General features: G+C 36.5%; 8 protein-coding genes across 13 annotated transcripts in view; 3 read left to right on the forward strand and 5 right to left on the reverse strand.

Annotated features, from left to right (window-relative positions):
- Positions 1 to 8,973, reverse strand: part of LOC105211224 (alpha-tocopherol transfer protein-like) — a 34,776-nt gene extending 25,803 nt beyond the window's left edge. For 2 of the 3 annotated variants that reach the window (XM_029039585.2, XM_029039580.2), the window contains exon 1: positions 8,833 to 8,973. The gene's annotated coding sequence lies outside the window, so the exon portion shown is untranslated. Of the gene's footprint in view, positions 1 to 8,493; positions 8,630 to 8,832 lie in introns of those variants that run through there. The other variant, XM_029039582.2, reaches the window with a different exon arrangement.
- On the forward strand, positions 261 to 15,450 carry LOC105211231 (uncharacterized). 2 transcript variants are annotated; one of them, XM_011182572.3, is made up of 16 exons: positions 261 to 509; positions 3,656 to 3,810; positions 3,869 to 4,591; positions 4,665 to 4,839; positions 5,154 to 5,320; positions 5,381 to 5,473; positions 5,551 to 6,339; positions 6,498 to 6,985; positions 7,054 to 7,685; positions 7,743 to 8,143; positions 8,201 to 8,367; positions 9,299 to 10,074; positions 10,151 to 10,345; positions 14,396 to 14,724; positions 14,783 to 14,994; positions 15,066 to 15,450. In XM_011182572.3, the coding sequence occupies exons 1-16, from the start codon at positions 332 to 334 to the stop codon at positions 15,373 to 15,375; spliced, it is 5,790 nt and encodes a 1,929-aa protein (XP_011180874.2). In that variant the 5' UTR covers positions 261 to 331; the 3' UTR covers positions 15,376 to 15,450. The 2 variants fall into 2 exon arrangements, with proteins under 2 accessions (XP_011180874.2, XP_011180875.2); XM_011182573.3 differs by having other exon boundaries at positions 5,551 to 6,327.
- Positions 765 to 8,972, reverse strand: LOC105211230 (RWD domain-containing protein 2A). 2 transcript variants are annotated; one of them, XM_054234356.1, is made up of 2 exons: positions 2,114 to 3,401; positions 765 to 1,981 (listed from the first exon to the last, which is right to left on the reverse strand). In XM_054234356.1, the coding sequence occupies exon 2, from the start codon at positions 1,953 to 1,955 to the stop codon at positions 1,035 to 1,037; it is 921 nt and encodes a 306-aa protein (XP_054090331.1). In that variant the 5' UTR covers positions 1,956 to 1,981; positions 2,114 to 3,401; the 3' UTR covers positions 765 to 1,034. The 2 variants fall into 2 exon arrangements, with proteins under 2 accessions (XP_054090331.1, XP_011180872.2); XM_011182570.3 differs by lacking the exon at positions 2,114 to 3,401 and adding an exon at positions 8,833 to 8,972 and having other exon boundaries at positions 870 to 1,981.
- LOC105211229 (uncharacterized) lies at positions 10,401 to 12,676 on the reverse strand. The gene is made up of 3 exons (XM_011182568.3): positions 12,279 to 12,676; positions 12,069 to 12,210; positions 10,401 to 12,011 (listed from the first exon to the last, which is right to left on the reverse strand). The coding sequence occupies exons 1-3, from the start codon at positions 12,409 to 12,411 to the stop codon at positions 10,799 to 10,801; spliced, it is 1,488 nt and encodes a 495-aa protein (XP_011180870.2). The 5' UTR covers positions 12,412 to 12,676; the 3' UTR covers positions 10,401 to 10,798.
- LOC105211227 (putative N(4)-(beta-N-acetylglucosaminyl)-L-asparaginase GM21137) lies at positions 12,890 to 14,235 on the forward strand. The gene has a single exon (XM_011182567.3). It carries the CDS (start codon positions 13,095 to 13,097, stop codon positions 14,193 to 14,195), a length of 1,101 nt encoding a protein of 366 aa, XP_011180869.2. The 5' UTR covers positions 12,890 to 13,094; the 3' UTR covers positions 14,196 to 14,235.
- Positions 15,451 to 15,760: 310 nt separating the features above from the next.
- On the reverse strand, positions 15,761 to 16,863 carry LOC105211232 (60S ribosomal protein L31). The gene is made up of 3 exons (XM_011182574.3): positions 16,708 to 16,863; positions 16,123 to 16,383; positions 15,761 to 16,053 (listed from the first exon to the last, which is right to left on the reverse strand). Exons 2-3 carry the CDS (start codon positions 16,347 to 16,349, stop codon positions 15,903 to 15,905), a joined length of 378 nt encoding a protein of 125 aa, XP_011180876.1. The 5' UTR covers positions 16,350 to 16,383; positions 16,708 to 16,863; the 3' UTR covers positions 15,761 to 15,902.
- A 77-nt stretch (positions 16,864 to 16,940) lies between these two features.
- On the forward strand, positions 16,941 to 17,652 carry LOC105211234 (transmembrane protein 234 homolog). The gene is made up of 3 exons (XM_011182577.2): positions 16,941 to 17,083; positions 17,138 to 17,440; positions 17,497 to 17,652. Exons 1-3 carry the CDS (start codon positions 17,020 to 17,022, stop codon positions 17,577 to 17,579), a joined length of 450 nt encoding a protein of 149 aa, XP_011180879.2. The 5' UTR covers positions 16,941 to 17,019; the 3' UTR covers positions 17,580 to 17,652.
- On the reverse strand, positions 17,622 to 19,439 carry LOC105211233 (uroporphyrinogen decarboxylase). 2 transcript variants are annotated; one of them, XM_011182576.3, is made up of 5 exons: positions 19,228 to 19,439; positions 18,702 to 18,986; positions 18,491 to 18,649; positions 18,118 to 18,417; positions 17,622 to 18,059 (listed from the first exon to the last, which is right to left on the reverse strand). In XM_011182576.3, the coding sequence occupies exons 1-5, from the start codon at positions 19,240 to 19,242 to the stop codon at positions 17,748 to 17,750; spliced, it is 1,071 nt and encodes a 356-aa protein (XP_011180878.2). In that variant the 5' UTR covers positions 19,243 to 19,439; the 3' UTR covers positions 17,622 to 17,747. The 2 variants fall into 2 exon arrangements, with proteins under 2 accessions (XP_011180878.2, XP_054090328.1); XM_054234353.1 differs by lacking the exon at positions 19,228 to 19,439 and adding an exon at positions 19,053 to 19,201.
- Positions 19,440 to 19,444: the final 5 nt, after the last annotated feature.

Genomic DNA, 19,444 nt, shown 5'->3' on the forward strand with positions numbered 1-19,444 from the left:
TCGATCAACTCTCAGAAAGGGTTAATAAAGAAGCCTGTAATAAATCAAGAGCATAATTGCTGCGATGTGAAATATTTTTCTCTTTCTGAATAATACTAGTTTGTATGTCTCTTAATATATTCACTATTTTACAGTTAGCAAATCCATTTTCTCCCTAACTGGTGGCGCTCTAGCCCATCATTCTACACAGAAACCAGTATATAGGCTGTATACGTTTGATTTAAGTATATAAAGCAGTGCATATAAAGAAAAACATATTTTAGCTACACGCATTAGTAATTAGAGCTTAAAAAAAAAATAATAATAAAAAATTCGGTGGGAAGAAAATAATATGATTTTAAAAAAAATAGTAATAAAAATGTTTGTTCATATATTTATATTGATTTTTATGAATTGTGTAAATAATTGCCTGTGTTTTCATGTGAATTTTAATGCATTTTATGGCGCACAACTCGAACCGTTTAATACGCAAATGCAAAAACGTGAAATGGCGCAATTTTTCGATAAAGGTATGTTAAAATAGAGAAGAAAGCGGTATCAGAAATGTATATGAATCATATAATAAAAGCTGAATCCTATTTATAATACCTATTTATAATAAAATTTAATAAATCTCCGTGGAATGCAAATATCCACCGTTTAATTAAAGAAAAAAAAATTGAACAAATTTTAAATTATTTAATTTTTTTGTAATTTTAAAATTACATAGTTATTTTTTTTTTGTTAATTTTAAAATTTGTTAATTTTTTTAGGCACCCTTTAATAAAAAAAAAACTATTTTTTTTAATTAATTCCAAATTTTATTACTTTTAAAGTTCAATATTTGGTAAAGCGAAATTTAAATTTTCTTTAAAAAATATATGCATATTAAAATATATGCATAAAACGTGACGTACAAGACGGAAATATCAAGTAAAAATGAAATATTCCCATCCGCGTTGGCAGTTTTAGTTATTGCTCTATTCTATTTCTTCTCTCAGATTTTTAATGTGGCTTTGTCTTATGCCTTACTTCTATTCAACGCACACACTTTGCTACTCCAAACCGAAGAGCTCTTTCTTCATATAACCCGATTTGTGCGTTTCCAAGTATTTCATAAAGAGCGCCATATTCATTACACCCTCCTCATTGTCGAGATCATCGCAGAAGAGCTGCTCCTTGAAACCATCGAAACGCCGACGTTGCGCCAATTTACCCTGCCACAGTTCGCTCTTGCAAATCGTTATGTGCTGCCAGTGCATAGCTTTGAGTGTGCGCCAAAATTCCTGCGTGTGCTCATGCAAACCCTCTACGCATATAATGCCCGGCTTGCCTGGGCGCGAGAAACCACTCAAATCCATATTGCGCGCCACTCTTTGTATCTCTTGACGCTTTTTCTTCGATTTAATGTGGTGCGAGTAAATCCACAAACGCTCACATTCCAATGCGCACTCATTATCCACTGCTGACTGCTTTTTCAACTCGAATTCGCTGGCATCACGCATGATCAACTCGTTGAGTTCATCCTGCAGCCAGGACACCACTTGAAAGACATAACATTCACTCTTATCCATGCTTGCTATGTACTTCTCAATTTCACGCTTTAAATGCATTTCTTTAGCTTTGCCCAAAAGCGCGCTGATTACCGTAACAATGGCGTTCTCCAGCAGCGGATAGAGATTGGGCAATTCAATGCGTATATCCACCTTCTCTTTGGACTTGCCATGCAACACACTAACGGAAATCACATAATCCAAATGTGCCTTCAACACCTGCGTGGGTACAACTGTGGGCGTATTGAGAAAGTCATTGAAGTCGCTGATGACGCTCGCATCGAAGATATGCATTTCGCCGGGTGTACAATAGATCGATGAGAGCAAGTCCAGCTCCTCCAATTGCTTGCTAATGCATTGCACATATAGCTCACGTTCGTTCAGTTGTTCCAGTTGTATGGTCGGCTGATCGTCGGTGTCCATGGTTTATTGTTTTATTTTTATTTTCGCTGTAAGAACAGAAATCTTCAATCAGATCGGTATACAATAAATGGGTACATAAACATTAGCAATGTATTATGCCCAAATACATTATATACCGATAGATAGGTAAATATTTCTGTACTTCACTTTCGACTTACAATGTACATATATACGAGTACATATGTATGTAAGTAGGTAACAGATAAATATGTATGCGGGCATCTATCTAATAAGCTTATGTATGAAGTTTGTCGACTTTGATGAGAGACAAAACGTTAATAAACGGTATAAACACAATAAAAATATAATGAACTTAAAAATGAGAGTTGTGAAAACAAAGCACTCAATATTCAATACTTAAGATAATCGCAAAAATATTAGAAGCGTAAAATATATAGGCATGAGTACGAAAGCTGATTATAATTAAGGAAAGAATCCCATTTGGGTGAATTTATGAACGGTTTGTACACATTCCTAAGATGTAATATCTTATATCCGGAAGTCTGTATACTCGTTGGAAGCAGGGGATATATTAACTAATAATGGGGAGAGGGGAAAGACCTGTGTTGAAGCCATATTTTGATTCTATTTATTATAAATTAACGAACTTAGTTCCACCAACATGATAAGACAACATCAAATTCACGATTTTAAGGTCTTGTCCAGCGACTTCCACAATTTAATGGAGTGACGCTCTGAACAGGATATACATTTCTTCTTACCGGAGGAAGCCGAGGAAGGGGAAGGCCTCCACTTCGTTGGAGGGACCAGGTGGTAAGCGACCTGGTTACACTTGGGATCGGAAGTGTCATAACTAATCCATAAATAAAGTTATAAAAGTAAAATTTGGAACAGAGGATCGCACTAGGAAGGGGCATATTTGGATGTAATTTTTTTGGGAAAGTGGGCGTGGCCCCGCCCCCAAATCGGTTATTTGTATATATCTCGCTTTCTGCAGTCAGTTCTCTTACGTACCCCACCACACACAATGAAATTAGTTGAAATCGGATAATAACCACGCCCACCTCCCATACAAAGGTTAGGTTGAAAATTACTAAAAGTGAGTTAACTCAGAAACACTAAATTTCACATAAGAAATGGCAGATAGAAGCTGCACTCAGATTTTTTTACAAAATGAAAAATGGGCGTGGCATCGTCCACTTATGGGTCAAAAATCAGGAACTACTCGACCGATTTCAATGAAACTTGGTTTGTAATAGTTTCCTTACATCCCAATGATATGTTGTGAAAATAGGCCAAATCGCTTCACAACCACGCCTACTTCCTATATACCAGAACTTTGAAGACAATCTGAATCGTTTACTTTACATACAATATATAAAGTAAGCACTAGTGAAGATATCGATGCAGAACTTTGCACAAATACTACCTTTATAGTGTGGCAGCCCCAATCTAAAAATCGCCGAAATCGGACCATAGGTTTTCAAGGCCCCATTCATCGAACACGAGGACCTCGGTGCTTTTAACCTAATATTATGGTTTCCAACTTTCAATGGACTTTATACAATATATATGACGAATATGTGGGTCAAATTGTGTATTATATAATATTAATTAAGTTAGATAAATAAATTGCGAGAGTATAAAATGTTCGGTTACACCCAACATAGCCCTTCCTTACTTGTTGTATATTAGTTCTTACTCACAAATACCCTAAAACCCTAACAAATCATTTTCAGCCGCCTATTCCTTCAATGGACTCAGTAAAATCGAATCGGTACCGGTTTCGTTCCCGCTTGACATTTGCATACTCGCATTGGAAGGTGTAAAATATGCAGCCTCATTGCATAGAAACAAAAATGGTGTGCGGCATTTAACAGTTTACAAGAATGTGGTAAGTATTGCAGTAAAATGCAGGCCACAACCGATTTACTAACTTCCATATTTTGCAGAATAACAACTACAGCGAACTGCACAACATTGCCATGCCCAATGCAGTCGCCATGGATTGCAAGGCGCTCGGTACGAAGGGCTACATTGCGTTGGCTTTCAATCTAACACAAACGATAGATAACGCACGAGATGGCTCACCGATTTACCTGCTCACCGCCGACGATCGCCTACGCGCCGTACAATTCTTCGGCACTAAAAATCTGTATTCGATTTACTTACGCACCACCGCGAACGATTTGTTTATGTTGCAAACATTGCGCAGCAGCGATGAGGCGCCGAATCCACGTTGCCCCTACTATAAGTGGTCGGGTACATCGTTTACACTGCTCGCACGCATACCATGCAGCAATGCGCGTCATGTCGAACCGTTCGCCATTAACTATGAGAATTATGTGGCGTTGGCGAACTATGCCGATCAAAAGGGACGCACCACAACATATTCGGAAATTTATAAATTTGTACGCGAAACGAAACGTTTTCAGCTCTTCCAGAAGATACGCACCTACGGTGCGGTGGATGTGCGTTACTTTAGTGCACCGTTAGATGAGGTGAGGCGACGCCATTTCCTTGTCTTTGGCAATTCGGTTAGCCGCAGTAAGAGTGCGGTACGCGGTGAGGACACTAAAGAGGCGGATTCGGTATTTTACGTCTTCGATAAAGGACAATTCGTGCCTTATCAGAGTTTATCGCTGTATGCGGTGGAGCAATTTCTGCCAGTACAGGTAGGTTAATTGACTTAGGGGATTTTCTTACTAATTTCATTTAATTCGAAAAAAAAAAACAAATATAAAAAAGAATGTAGATGCTGAGAAATTTTTACTGCTGGTGGCTTGCAAGGATCAGGATACAAAAATTTATAATCTGAACGATTGGAAATTCGAACCTTCGAATGTGCAATTTACCGAAGGCGCTTTGGGGCGTGGCGTATCGAAGATGAGAATTCATCAAGAGAGCGAAAAAAGCTATTTAGGTAGGTATTGGATTTCAGAATAAATAATACAGTATGGTGGGGAATTCGAGGCAATTCGCTTACTTTTTATAAAAAAAATGAAACATTTAATTTTTCTAAAAAACTTTGAATCAATTTATTTGTGATTCTTCGGGACATAAAGCCCTACTTCTTGGCGACCAAGTTTTCTTCAAAACTCTTTTGTTTCTTACTCCCTTCGTAAACACGATATAACACCGAAAATATTAATTTGTATGCGAAATTCACCACAGTTAAAAAATTGGAGAAAGTTAATCTGAAAGATTCATTAATTTATTTGTAAAATTTAATTTTAGTCATCGCAAATGAGAAAATGACCGAAAATGACACGAACATTTTTCAGCCGATCTTCAAGCAAGACGAGCACGCGAATGCTTTACGCCAACAGATAATCGATTGGACTAAAACGCAGATAGAGCGTTTGGCACAAATCGATGTTAGTAAATTGCAAAAGGATGTAGAGGTAAAAGAAGAGACATGCAAGAAGATTCGACAATAGCCAGTCACACTATAACTCTTTCAGGAAAAACTGTCACAACAAGGTCAACGCCCGAACATCAACACGCAAGTGCCAGTTATACCACAGGCCGATATACAAACTGTGAACACAAATTCGGTAAGTAACGCTTAGAAGTGTAAATTATTAATGACAAACAAAAGTTAAAATGTTATTCGCTATCTTAATGACCACAGTTCGTTTATCCGAAAACGCATTTCACAAGCCACTATTGGCAGGCGTTGCATTTCGCCACCCAAGCAATGGATGGCATTGAGGCTGAGCTCAAATCAGTCCCCAACAAGCGGCTTAAGCGTGCCACGCCCACAACTGCAGCCAACAAGGAATTCGACAATATTCGAGTCGACACACTTGTTGTTAAGCACAAGCTGGAGGCCCACCGTGTGAATGATGTTGAGGCAATACGTCCCACATTTGAGAAAGTTCAAGCTAAAAAGGTGCGTGTAACTGGCAGATATCAAGCGAAGCAGCGTACATTGGAGGAAGACGTCTCCAACTCGGCAACACCAAGAGTTTTGGCGCCTACATTAGCAGTCAAGAATTTGCAAATTAATGGCCATTTGAATGATTATGAATGGAACGATTTGCTAAATTATACATTGAAGCGTAACGGTCTGCAGTCGCTTGAACAACCGACGCATATAGGTAATTTAGTAGCGGAATCAGTACGCGTGTTGAGCGCTGTTATTGATGGCAATAATTTGAATGATCTCATACCAATCGATGCTGACGACGAAGTTGCTGAGGATCACACATATATGGTTAATCAATCAGTACTGTTTGAAGCACCTGTAAAAGCTAAGGAGTTATTTGTAGAAGAGCGTCTAAATCATATACACGTGCAACAAAATAAACTAAATGTGCTGCTGAAGAAACTGCCAAATATAACACAAGTGATTGAAGGTGTAAAGACTTTGGAAAATGTGCACATTTTGCAGCCGGTTACAATGGCGGTAAGTGATAGGGTAAGTAGTGCACGAAATGCGCTGATGTCAGTATATTTACAAGTAAAACTCAATTCAATTTATTTTATAAATTTTTTTAGCAATTGTATCAATAATTTTTAAAATAAATTTAAAAAATATGATTAGTTTAGAATTAACAATTATTTCTCCCACATTAGGGTCGTACGTTGGGTTCAAGCTTACAGTCCTTGTCCTCACAACAAATCATACACGATGACCTTATACTCAATGGTGATTTTACTATAAAAGGCGACGCAATTATAACCAATCTTCTAAGTGTCGGGGACTTTTTGGATCAAACCACCAAAATGAGTACCAAACAGACATTGGAAAATGGTATCGATATAACACAGACGCTAGAGAATGTCAATATTAAATTTGAACAGCCATTGGAAGCGAATAATACATTATTAGCATTCGTCAATGCAGTGGACTTGCAGCAACTAATTAAAACAAATTTCAAAAGCCTACAGGTGATTGAGGGTGAGAAGCACTTCAAGCAGACACTCGAAATATGCAGAGGTTTCAGTGAAGTCAAACATTTAAATGGTGTAGATATTGAAAAATTACCCGAACGTTTTTTACTTAAGTCTGCAAACCAGAATATCAAGGCACCACTGAATTTGGGTAGTATACAAACGTCCAGGTATGTGAAATAAACTTAAAAAAAAAAAAACAAATATTACATTAATCATTGCACTCTTTTACGTTTAGTGTTGTCGCTCACGATTTAAAACTGCAGGATAAAGAAATTAAAGCATATGTCACCAGCAACGGACACCAGCATTTGCCCGGTACACTAACAGTGGGCAAGTTAAATGCACAATATTTGGACATTGAACGATTGCATACTAATGGACGTGTTTTGGGCAAGTCAACGAACTCTGCTTACGAACAGCCACTGATTGCGCAGTTATTGTCTAACATGACAATAGGCACTGACTTGTTAGCACCAAATCAAAAATTCTCGAACACTATATTTGTAGGTAATTTACGTTTGGGTAATGGCAGCATTAATGGACGCCCAATTCATGCAATTGAAAAACAGCTGCAGCATCTAAATGCAGATATACATTTTGAAGGGAGTTATAAATTCAACTATAATATGAATATAAGCCATTTAACATTTCATGGCAAATTGAATGATATACCTGCAACGGAATTTGGTCACAGTTGGTTGCAGAAAAGTGGTCGGCAAGTTTTTACCTCCCCTCAAAGCTTATCGGACGTGAATTGTCTGAAAGAAATGCAACTTGAAGGCACACTTAATAATCATCAAATAGACGATTTCTACGCTAAAACTTACTGGACCAATCGGAATGAGTACATTGATGCTATGGAGTTTCGTAAGTTTATCTGAAGCAAATAAGCATATAATAATATTCAATATTATATGATCTTAGAAAATCCCATTCAAATGGAAGCACCGCTTAGTACAACCACGTTAAATGGTATACATGTACCTCTGGATATAATTAATGCCAACTCTACTGCACCGCAAACCTTATATGCTAGCGCATCCATTCACGGTCAGCTTAACGTATTAGGCGCTGGTGGTATTTACAATGTATCTACCTTGAATGGTATAAACTTGTGGGAATTAGAAAGATTTCTCAAAGGAGTTGGAGATAATACTTTTCATGTTGAGCATGCCAGCTTTGGCCAGACGCCACTATATCACACTTTAAATCGATACGAATTGCCGTTGTTGCTGGACAAAGTTTGGCTGGCCAATGAAAACGTTCGTCTGAGTCAACATGTCGAATTGACAAATGCTACTTTTGATGGTTTATTGGAATTTGAGGTAATTTATTTAATAATACACTTATATTGGTGAAAAAATAATTTTAAGCATTCATAGGGTTTGGTAAATAACATAAATTTGCAATATTTGAAAGCAAATTATTTGAGTTTATCTCGACCACAAGATATGCACACTGAATTGATTCTGGCCAGTGAGGCAAAGTTCGAAGGTGAATTATCTGCCAACAACGTACGACTGACTGGATTACTAGTGGAAACTAGCAGGTAGGCAATGTATCAGGTGTTAACACACTTATAATAAACAATGATCAATTATATATTGCTTATTCTCGTACACTTTTAATTTAAGGCATTTAATATAAGCGAGTAAAGTAAAATTCAGATACATACATAAACACATTCGTTGGTTCACCATATTACTCATTTATTTTAGCATTAATTTTAATATTTTTTTCCAATATTTATACACGAACAAAAAGTTCAGCGCAAAATAACCGTCGTATACCTTGCACATTCCAAGTACCATATAGCGAAAGATAAAAGAGAAAATCAATTCACTGCGTAATTTGAAAACCACTGTAATTAGTTACTTGAACAAAGCGACGAAAACGGGGAGAAACAAAAACAGATGATTCACAAATCAATGCGCAGACAATAATCAACCAACAACTATAAAGATTGCGTTCATTTTCACACTATATTTTAGTATTTTCATGTTGTTTACATTACCTTTAAATTATTTATATATTTTGCACATTAAATTTTGCAAACTTTCTACACAAAAAGTAAAATCGAAGGCCACACGCGAGAAACACTTCACTATTTACTTCAACAAAACACAAAACATCAAAACTGTCAATGAATCTCCAGTGTAGCCACTTTGTGTTTTCTGGTTATTTGTTAACGTCAAACCGAGACAGAAATTCCTCAAGAATTATAATATTTAAAAATTTATTTGTGGGGTATATTAAAGCTAAATATTTAAAATAAATAATATAATTTTATAAATAAGTAATACTGTGCATGTTGTGCCAGTTATGTATGTGAAATAGAATCACTAAGTTCTAATCACATATAAACTTGGTAACTCTGCTAGTTCCGAGAAACTTATATTATTACAGCACCTCCCGAACTGTTTGTGATTGCTATACATATGCAAAAATGCAAAATTTAAAAAACAAAATAATATTTTCAGAAATTCTGCCATGAATTTCAACGAATTCGTTGCTAATACACTGAAAACAGATGGACCCCATGAAATACGCGCTAGCTGGAGCTTAGTAAGTGCGCTAGTACAAGAAGATTTGCATAATGTACAAATAAACAATTTGAATTTGGCAAATGATGTGTTGCGTCTGGACACACCTTGTGCACCGGTAACCGCACCAAAACACTTAAGAAAAACCAATATTCGGAAACTATATACCACACCTAGCAGTACCATAAATGGTATACAAGTAAATGATTGGATGCAAACGGCCGTTTACCTGCAAGACAATCACACAATTAATGGTAACATCACACTCAACACCGTTAACATGTACCACGATTTGAGTGTATTAGGCACCGTTAATGGGGTCTCCGATTTCAACGAACAAACATTATTGTTACGTAATATACCAAACCAAATCTTACATGGAGATATGTATATTAATAGTATGCTATCAAAAAATCCGCGTATATTAGTAAACAGTTTTGAAAATTTATATGTCCACAATGTCAATGGGCAACCAGTAGATGTATTCTATGCGCAGTGCGCAAACATTTCCAAAGTGGTAATCGTTGACGGAACTTTGGTCTTTCTGCAACCGTTGGTGGTACAGAAGTACCATAATCGCGCTACAACTGAAGTCAAATGGAAACGTAGCACATCAACAGTAAATGAAATTATAGACAAGAATAGAATGACTGAGATGCCCAGCTGGAAGTCTATACTTACAACGGTGCAACAGTTGAAAGAGTTTATCGATGGTAAGACATTGTAAATGCAGCAACCTGCAAAAGGGTTTAAGAAATATGGTATGAATAAGTTTGTAACTCTTAACAGCTTCCTACTATGTCTTGAAAACCTTTGAAGTGCGCCAAAGTTTATCCGTTAATGCTACTAAAATAGTACATTTCAAATTGAAAGAAGACAACAGCAGTGTCCAGGATGTTATTGGTATAGTGAATGGAAATGATGAGCAGTCGCCTGTATACTATAAATGGTCATTAAGAGAAAAAAAATTTCAACAGCTTCAAGGTACGTAAACAAATTAATTTTTTTGTTATCAAATTTAATGAGAAACACCGTCATATGTGTATATACTATATATAATTACTTTATTTTAAATAGCTTTCAAATTTCGTGGACATTTTAGTCCTATGATATTCGAATATTAGTTATAAAAATGTGAAAAATTAAAGAAAGTACATTAAATACATACATGCATATGTATTATTTGCGCAAAAAGTATGTTTAAAGATTTTCCCCAACATTAATAATATCCGTTCTTTGCTTCGGTAATCGAAAGACATATGTAAAAGATGTGTGTGTGTGTGCTAAATTGCATGTCGATGGCGTTGTCTATTTTCAATATTAACAATTTTAGTTATATATACGTAATCAGCGTACAAAATATAGTTTAAAATACTTCTAAGAAAATGAAATTAGAGTGTTGCTTACTCTTTTGCCTTAAAACCAAAAGTTATTCACTTATTGCTCCAATTCATCGCTTTGCACGTCAATTATTGCGCGCAGTATACCCAACTCTAGTTTTTGAGCCGATCGCGGTCGTAAACGATTCATAACGTTTGCAACGTAAAGACCTAATGCTTCATGCCGTGATGAATTGCAAAGATTTTTGAAGAAAGTCGGTGGCAGTGAATTGTCGAAGTTTCCTAAATTAATTATGCCACCTGTAGCGTTTGTATGATTTGCATGGTTAACTGCTCCACCTACAGCGCCATTAATTGTACCGTTTCCAGAGTCAAATATAATGTCATTACGAAAGTCTATCTCTTCAAGCCGTGGTGAATAACCGTTTGTTGATGTGGAAGCCACTGTAGCGGCAGTTGAAGAGGAAGGACCTCCACCACCATTTGTCAACTCTACGCGTGAATTTCCAGTTATTGTAATTAAATTAATACCTGTTGGTGGATTAGTTCCATCATTGGGCTCTTGTTTAATGTTGATGGATGGTACATTATTTAAAGCCAAGGAGCTTTCGTGTAGAGATGCACTAGTGTTAGCATTGCTAGCATTCGAAGTACTGCGAGCATTTGTTGTTGAAGTTGTGGTCATTGATTGAGCTGATGACGCCGTCGTATTTGAGTGGCTATTGTTCGGTTTTTTAGCAGGTTGAGAACCTAAACCTGGCTGTGTTTCCACCAATTTACGTTTAATTGATTCAGGCAATTGTATGGACTCGCCGACCCCCAATACTTGACCAGCTACACGTATAGCTGAATTTTTCTGCTGACCGCTGCTACTTGTAGACTGACCTGTACGGGGCGTAGATGTGTTTCCAGCTCCTACACTTGAAGTTTTCTTCATGGTTATTCCTTTCTTGTGCAAAGCAGCGACAGTGGCTGCGGCTGATGCGTTGGCTGTAGGCGTGGAATTAAGTGATGTATTATGTGCTGGCCGGGATGGCGCTTGAGAATTCAATAACTTCTTTTCCTCAGCAGCTGGTGATGAGGATTTGCTCTGATTAGCAGTGTTTGCTTTTGTTTGTGATTTAACTAAAACTTTTTCCTCCTTTTCGGGAGTTGTCTCATTAGAACCACCAGATTTCATAGATTTTGACGGGCTTTCGCCATCTGATGTGGCTGAAGAGTTTTTACCTTGTCCGGCTGTTGGTTCTTCTTCTTCTTGTACTTCTAACATCTCATACTCTTCATCCTCCTCCATAGACACCATTCCATCACTTAAAATATATTTTCAAATTTAGAAATGCAATGTGAAGCAAGAACACTTAACTTACTCGTCTTGTTTTGGATCTTCCTCTTTCATAGGTTGATGGATTTGCTCCATTAGATCGAAAAGTTTCCATGATGGAGTACGTTTGGTTTTCTCTTGTTCGTATTTCTTTTGGAGTACCTTGAATATCGATCGAGCCTCATGCACTGTAAAAAATTGCAAGAAAATAAAAACAATTAAAAAGGCGAAACGAAATACTTCAGAACTTATTTACCGGATAATTTATTATTTTTGCCTACGCGCGCCCAAGCATCGTCTACTTCTTTTTTGCCCGCTGGCGGAAAATTCGGATGTAGCACTTTTTCTTCGGCTATATCTGCCAATATTTTATCCAATTGAATGGGCATTATATAGCGGTATTACCTTGAGATTACTACACACTTTTATTAATAGTTATTTATAATTTCACTTTTTTACAATTATTTCTTTAACAATTTTTGTACGCCACTTTTGTTACTTTTGCATCTGCTTTCTATACTTTTCTGTTTTATGTGTGTGTAATTTCGTGAATGCAGTAACGCGCTTCTTGCAAAACAAAGCGGCGACCGAGCAACGAATTAAACGGCGCGCAATGTATATATTTTGCAAACTATATGGGGTCGATATAACTATCTCTTTTCTTCACTAGTATTTTAAAGGGAAATATTGTATGAAACCGACGCGCCATATATCGAACTCAAGGCCGTTACAAACGGAAGTGTTTGGAAAGCAAATGTAATAATGGGTTGTATTGGAAACCAAAAATAATACAAAAATATTAATCTTAACAAAAAGTTAACAACATTCAAACATAATTATGCACGTCATTCATGTTACGCTCAAAAAGAAAATTTGGTTTTTATAAATTTTATAAAGAGTATTTTAAACTTATCGTTGAAATCTCCTTATTACACAATTCTCAAACGGAAATGATAAAAGTTTGATAGCAACTGTAGTGATAAAACAGAAATCTGAATAACAAAGTTCAGTTCAACAAAAAAATATTTGTCAAAGAATTTTTTTTATAGTTTTTTGTTTCATATATATATATATGTTTCAAATGCAGTTCAGTAAAATTGTCAACCATGGTATACTTTTGAGCCTTATTGCGCTTATAACTGCAGCCTCTGAAAGTACTACTCCAACAACAAAAAATAGGTATTTACCGCTTGTTATCAATACTTGGGCGTTCACTGAAGCTAATGCAGCTGCTTGGCTTGTACTCAATCAACAGCCAGGTGGTAATGCTTTAGACGCGCTAATCGAAGGTTGCGCCACTTGTGAACGTCTACAATGTGACGGTACTGTCGGATATGGTGGCTCACCGGATGAGAATGGTGAAACTACGCTGGATGCTATGGTCATGGATGGCAGCAATATGAATATTGGTGCAGTTGCCGGTCTACGACAAATAAAGGATGCCATAAATGTTGCGCGACATGTATTGGAACATACGAAACACACGTTGTTAGTAGGTGATGCAGCAAGTAACTTTGCTGAGAAGATGGGTTTCCGACGTGAGAAACTTGCCACCAACCGGTCAATCGATATATGGAAAGCATGGCGTCACAATTTTTGCCAACCAAACTACTGGTTAAACGTATATCCCGATCCGACCAAAAGTTGTGGACCATATAAGCCAATCCCTTTCAATGTAATGGACATTGACGATGCTTCTCGCTATGAATACCAAATTGGACGTTGGAATCACGACACAATCGGCATGATTGTCATCGATAGAAATGGACAAATATATGCTGGAACATCTACTAATGGCGCAAGCCACAAAATACCCGGACGTGTTGGCGACTCCCCCATACCTGGTGCAGGTGCTTATGCAGATAATGAAATTGGTGCAGCTGTAGCTACAGGAGATGGTGATGTAATGATGCGCTTTTTGCCTGCTTTGGTGGCAGTTGAGGGACTGCGTGCGGGCAAGACACCCACATCAGCAGCGGAAACGGCGATGCAACGTATCAAGCGTCACTATCCAGACTTCAGTGGCGGTTTGGTTGTAGTTGATCGTTTTGGAAACTACGGTGCTGCTTGTGTGGGAATGACAAAATTCCCGTACTCAGTTGCAAGTGGTGACGCGACGCAAAAGACAGTGGTAGAGTACAAGTATTGTAAAACAGACACGACATTTTTGTGATGTAAAAATAAATGTAATCAAATTATTGATTTAGACAGTTGTTAAATGTTTTTTTTTAATAAGTAAATAAACTAGGAATTATGTATATTCGCTCATGTACTACTACATTACTAGAATGGAACCAATTTTTTATAATTTATTTAGATACATGTTTTGAAACTGATTATAAATATTTATAAAAAATAATTCATACATTTTAGGTCACACTTGGCTTCCACAACAGGCAGCGTTAATTGAATTGGTGCCGATTTTATTTAGTGAGGCTGCTGATGAATTTAATGTCGCAGTTTTAAATAAATCCAATTCGAGTTATCTATTATCAAATCTAAGATTAAATTTAGAGCACTTGATACAGGGTGAGCAACTTTTTTCAAACATGAAACCGCTTACAACGGCTGGAGAGCACTGTTTTGCTATACCAGAAAAGACAAACGATGATTTAACTAAAGTATTTTGTATCAATAAAGAATTTGAGCCTCAATTGCAGATCTACGAAAAGTTTGCGATTCCAAGGGATGGTATAAAAGAGGTAATTGTACATGAAATTTTATTATTAAAATTTTTATGTGAAGTTGCATTATTTTTAGTTTCAACAAGTAGACAAGCACACAATAGCGTTTTTGCAACCCGAAAGCGTTGAAATATGGACAATACATCCCGTTTTAACGTTCAAACAACGTTTATTTATACCAAAAGCCACGAAACTTGCAAGTGCCATATTCAATAACAACACATATTTAGTTATACAATCCGAGAAACAAGCAAACAGCTTGCATAGTAGCACATTGGAAATTTACTGGTAATTTTTTTTTTACAATTTTTTAAAAACTAGTAGTAATGTCCTTGTTTAAAATAACTTTTAATCCTCAGTTCCACAAATTCAACAAATTTTGTTCATATGCAAACCTTGGACTGCTCGGACATTATACAGATATCGTTCGGAAAAATTGCGCGCACTGAAGACTTGCTATTATTCACCTTAAGACGAAATATTGATGCGCCACTAACTGTATACCAGTACAAAGGTGTATCGGGCTTCCAACAAATTGTAGGTGCAACTACCTTGCCGGCAATACACGCATATCAGTTGTTACATTTAGAGAATGCGGATAAACCAATAATTGCGCTAATGACTAGCGAAGGATTGTTATTTGTGGAAATAGTTTTGAGAAAGTTTTAAAACAATTGTCAATTTAAAATTTTTTTCTGTAAATATAGTAGTAAGATAAATTAATAAAATGATCGTATAACAGTACTAGTCGATCTACTAAAATCTTAACACATTTTATCAAATCGTTTTCATGACAGTTGGTTCAAGTATCCGGGATATATACTACTTTCAATCTAACCAAGCTTCAGTAACATTAAAATACCGGTAAAAGTTTGTTTCACTGCAAATTAACTGTGTTCGCAATATTATTAAATTTCCCAAAACCGAATAGAACTGAAATCATATTACCCATATACATATTTCCAACAATCAGCTGTCTCTTTCAAAATCTTAGAACTTGCTGGATCTGAATCTGTATTCCTGCGCCTTCAACAAATAAATCAACTTGAATTGCTTCATTTTCATTTTAGTTCACGTTTTTTTGCAAATAAAAAATGAATTTATTAACGTTATGTATTTTTTTAATAAACTTCTAAACCCGGACGATGTAATTAATCAATTGCATTCAAACATGCAACATTCCATTAATTTTGTGTTTAATCATCGCTGGATTCAACATTTTCTGTTTGCAAGTTCTTGAAGGTGGAAACTGGCACGTAGGTCACCAATGTGTATAGTTTGTTAGGTGAGTCCTCATCGTCGTTTCTCCTGCGAGCAAGACGCACACGTACACGTACGGGTGTGGAACTGTAAGAGATTAAATAATAAACAATTAAATTTACATAAACTAGTGTTAGCTTTGTAGATAACACTTACCGAATACCCTTGGACCAGATATGTTTGTTCAAACGGGTATCAATACGCACATCATTGGTGCCCATCTCCTTCTCGGCGAATTTGCGGATTTCCTTAATGGCGCGGGGAGCACGCTTCTTGAAACCAATGGTGTGCACACGTTTCGACAAGTGAATGGTGCACTCACGAGTAACTACCTCATTGATGGCAGATTTGTTACGCTTTTCAACCTTTTTTGTTTTCGCCATTTTTTACTGGAATATCTTGCTTGCTAACACACTCCTGCAAATTAGAAAACAGTAGTTACGATATAAATTCTTGCACAATTTAAAACTTCAGAGTGTTTTAGAGATATTTTATAGACTATAGCTTGCTAAAGCGCCACCATCACTTGTTTGGACACTTTATTCACCGATCATTCTGCACTTTTCTAATATTTTCATTTTTGCCGATTAAGGCAACATGAAATGCAAAAATTTGTGTATGTTTCGACATAAAAGTGATTCGGCCACGGAATTTCACACATATTTTCAATTGGAAATTGCAGAATTTCAGGATGTATTACGATTTTTATTAAAATTTTGTACGAAATTTACAAAAACCAACCTATCGGAAATGAAAGCCTGACGTAAAAGAATCTGACAGCCGTCACATAGAAACGTCAATGGCACTTTTTGGTTTGTTGACATCTCTAAGCGAAACAACTAATGGGCGGTGCGACATCTAATGGTGAAATTTAATAAAATTAAATAATTTAATTTCATTTAATAGAATTTTAAAAGAAATTGTGTTTAACGTAATTTAAAAAAAAAATATTTAATTAAAATTATTTAATGTATGCATGCAGCTTTTGTTTTACAAATATAAAATTTAAATATCGTAGCGCCATCTAGCAGTCAAATGTGAAGCAACAGCTGTATGATAGCATGTAAACAACAGAAAAATATAAATGTTTTACCACTAGAGATGTTAAACAATATTTGTAAGTATTAATTATATTAATTAATTACAATGTTTTGTATGCATTTTCAAACAGCTTCTCTTTTAGGAGTTGGTTTGCTTTGGGGCGCAACTAACCCTTTCATTCGTCTTGGCAGCGCAGGCATAGACACGGTCGATACCGGTTCACGATGGCGCAATCTTTGGTTGGAGCTTTGTATGATAGGCTCAAGACTTAATTACTGGATACCTTTCACCTTAAACCAATTAGGCAGTGTACTTTATGTGTGGACCCTGCAACATACTAATATAACCGTAGCTGTGCCCATTGCAAATTCACTAAGTTTCGCTTTTACTGCTGTGACAGGTTATTGTTTAGGCGAAAGATTACCCGGAAAATGTATATCTGTGTGAAATACATTTCTACAAATTTTATTAATTTTTTTTTATTTGCAGCGGTACTAATTGGCACTTTAATGGTGTGCTTCGGCAGTTCGTTGATGTTGTATGACAGATTGCGTAGTGAACAAAAAGCTTAAATGTTGTATTTCCGCCCCGCTTGATATGTATTAATAAAAGTATTTCATTAGATTGTAGCAATCTAACAACTAAGCATTTTATTTGTTGCTAAACAATAAGCCACTTTATACAAATTAGACAATATTATTACTTTGTTCTGTTGTATATATGTATGTATGCACATATTTTTAGAGTGCTTTATGCACAGCGTCGACCAATGTTTCCATGCTTACTATAGGCGTTTGTGGGGTAATACCATGACCAAGATTGGCAATGTAACGCTCCTTTCCGAATTTTTGCACCATTTCAGTGGTTAGCGCACGTATTTCTTCCGGCGTTTTATACATATCTTGCGGATCGAGATTTCCTTGTAATGTAATATTAGGTCCCACTTCTTTTCGCGCTTCAATTGGATCAACAGTCCAATCCAAACCTATAACATCATATCCCAAAGCTGCCTGCTCTTTCAGTGAATGTCCTGCACCTTTTGCAAAAATTGTCTAACGAGTAGGGAAGTATTTATTGGATAAAAATATAAATATACTTAATAGTATTTACCATAGGCACTACAGGTAACGACTGCTGTTGCAGTCTCTCGGTTAATTTATCACGAATTTCTTTAATATGCGGCACGGCCCATTTAAGGAAATCTTCCTTTGGTAAATGCTCCGCGGATGATTCAAATATTTGTAATAACTGCGCGCCCGCTTTCACCTGCATTTCCAAATAGTCAACAATAGCAGCTGTTAACATGCTTAGTAGTTTCTTCGAATCCTCTGGGTAGTCAACCAACCAAGCTTTAGATTTGGCCATCGTTTTGCTGCCACCACCTTCAATCATGTAGCCCATTAAAGTCCACTAAATAGTTGAATTAGGTTGAAGTAATACGTATACACTGCCACATTAATACATAAAATATTTTAATACGTACCGGCGCACCCGTGAATCCAATAAGTGGCACGCACCCCTCTAACATGTGACGCATCATAGTAATAGCATCACCAACATATGTCAAACGTCCTACTGCGCCTTCCGGTGTGAGTTTAGCTAAGTCGGCAGGCGTTTGTAAGGGTTCAGGAAAAACAGGTCCCTATGAAGTAGGAAATTAATAAGGAAAGCATGTATCTGACCGCGTAACTTACCACACCCGCATGCATTTCAACTGTCATTCCTAAGGCTTGTGGTATCACAAGAATATCCGAAAATATGATTGATGCATCCAAATCAAAACGTCTCAACGGCTGCATTGTGACTTCACATGCCAATTCCGGTGTGCGACAAATCGTAAAGAAATCATGTTGCTTACGCACCTCTTGGAATTCTGGTAAATAACGTCCTGCCTGACGCATAACCCAGACAGGTACCCGGTCAACAGCTTCACCGCGCGCAGCACGTAGTAGATTATCATTCTTTAAAACTGGGAAATTCTGTAGAATTTTTCACAATTACTCATTGCACAATTTTAATTACGATTATTTATAAGTTGAACATACGTGTGCTGCAGCAGACAAGCTTACAGCAATTATTAAAAAACAAATTGTTTGATTGCAAGAATAATACATTTATATTTAGACGATTTTTAGCATAACAATTAATTTCAATAATTATAATGATGTAAGTTATGCTGTACACCTTTGAAATTTGTCTCATTGACCTTTCACTACTTGCCTTTGTGTCTTTCATTTTGCTTTGTGCGTTGATTGATTATCCAGTATTTATGTACGTGTTTTATTGCTTGATCCACTTAAATGGCAATTTCTATTTCTTTAACTTTAATTGAATGTATATTTAACTTGGTTTGCCGTATGTTGACCGGTAAATAGCAAACACCAAATTGAAAACACTAATTGCACGAACTCGCTTATCAGCAATAATTTCAATAAGA

This window comes from Zeugodacus cucurbitae, chromosome 6 (assembly GCF_028554725.1).
Source record: "Zeugodacus cucurbitae isolate PBARC_wt_2022May chromosome 6, idZeuCucr1.2, whole genome shotgun sequence".
Lineage (NCBI taxonomy): Eukaryota > Metazoa > Arthropoda > Insecta > Diptera > Tephritidae > Zeugodacus > Zeugodacus cucurbitae.

Coding starts and splice junctions, on each gene's coding strand:
- LOC105211232 (XM_011182574.3), bottom strand. CDS start 16,349: ATGGCGAAAACAAAAAAGGTTGAAAAGCGTAACAAATCTGCCATCAAT. Junction 16,054..16,122: donor ATCTGGTCCAAGGGTATTCG/GTAAGTGTTATC, acceptor AATCTCTTACAG/TTCCACACCCGTACGTGTAC.
- LOC105211231 (XM_011182572.3), top strand. CDS start 332: ATGATTTTAAAAAAAATAGTAATAAAAATGTTTGTTCATATATTTATA. Junction 510..3,655: donor GGCGCAATTTTTCGATAAAG/GTATGTTAAAAT, acceptor AATCATTTTCAG/CCGCCTATTCCTTCAATGGA. Junction 10,075..10,150: donor GTTGAAAGAGTTTATCGATG/GTAAGACATTGT, acceptor AACTCTTAACAG/CTTCCTACTATGTCTTGAAA.
- LOC105211230 (XM_054234356.1), bottom strand. CDS start 1,955: ATGGACACCGACGATCAGCCGACCATACAACTGGAACAACTGAACGAA.
- LOC105211229 (XM_011182568.3), bottom strand. CDS start 12,411: ATGCCCATTCAATTGGATAAAATATTGGCAGATATAGCCGAAGAAAAA. Junction 12,211..12,278: donor CAAAAATAATAAATTATCCG/GTAAATAAGTTC, acceptor AATTTTTTACAG/TGCATGAGGCTCGATCGATA. Junction 12,012..12,068: donor GAAGATCCAAAACAAGACGA/GTAAGTTAAGTG, acceptor ATATATTTTAAG/TGATGGAATGGTGTCTATGG.
- LOC105211233 (XM_054234353.1), bottom strand. CDS start 19,121: ATGTATTATTCTTGCAATCAAACAATTTGTTTTTTAATAATTGCTGTA. Junction 18,987..19,052: donor GCTTGTCTGCTGCAGCACAC/GTATGTTCAACT, acceptor AAAATTCTACAG/AATTTCCCAGTTTTAAAGAA. Junction 18,060..18,117: donor CGTTACCTGTAGTGCCTATG/GTAAATACTATT, acceptor CCTACTCGTTAG/ACAATTTTTGCAAAAGGTGC.
- LOC105211234 (XM_011182577.2), top strand. CDS start 17,020: ATGATAGCATGTAAACAACAGAAAAATATAAATGTTTTACCACTAGAG. Junction 17,084..17,137: donor AGAGATGTTAAACAATATTT/GTAAGTATTAAT, acceptor ATTTTCAAACAG/CTTCTCTTTTAGGAGTTGGT. Junction 17,441..17,496: donor CGAAAGATTACCCGGAAAAT/GTATATCTGTGT, acceptor TTTTATTTGCAG/CGGTACTAATTGGCACTTTA.
- LOC105211227 (XM_011182567.3), top strand. CDS start 13,095: ATGTTTCAAATGCAGTTCAGTAAAATTGTCAACCATGGTATACTTTTG.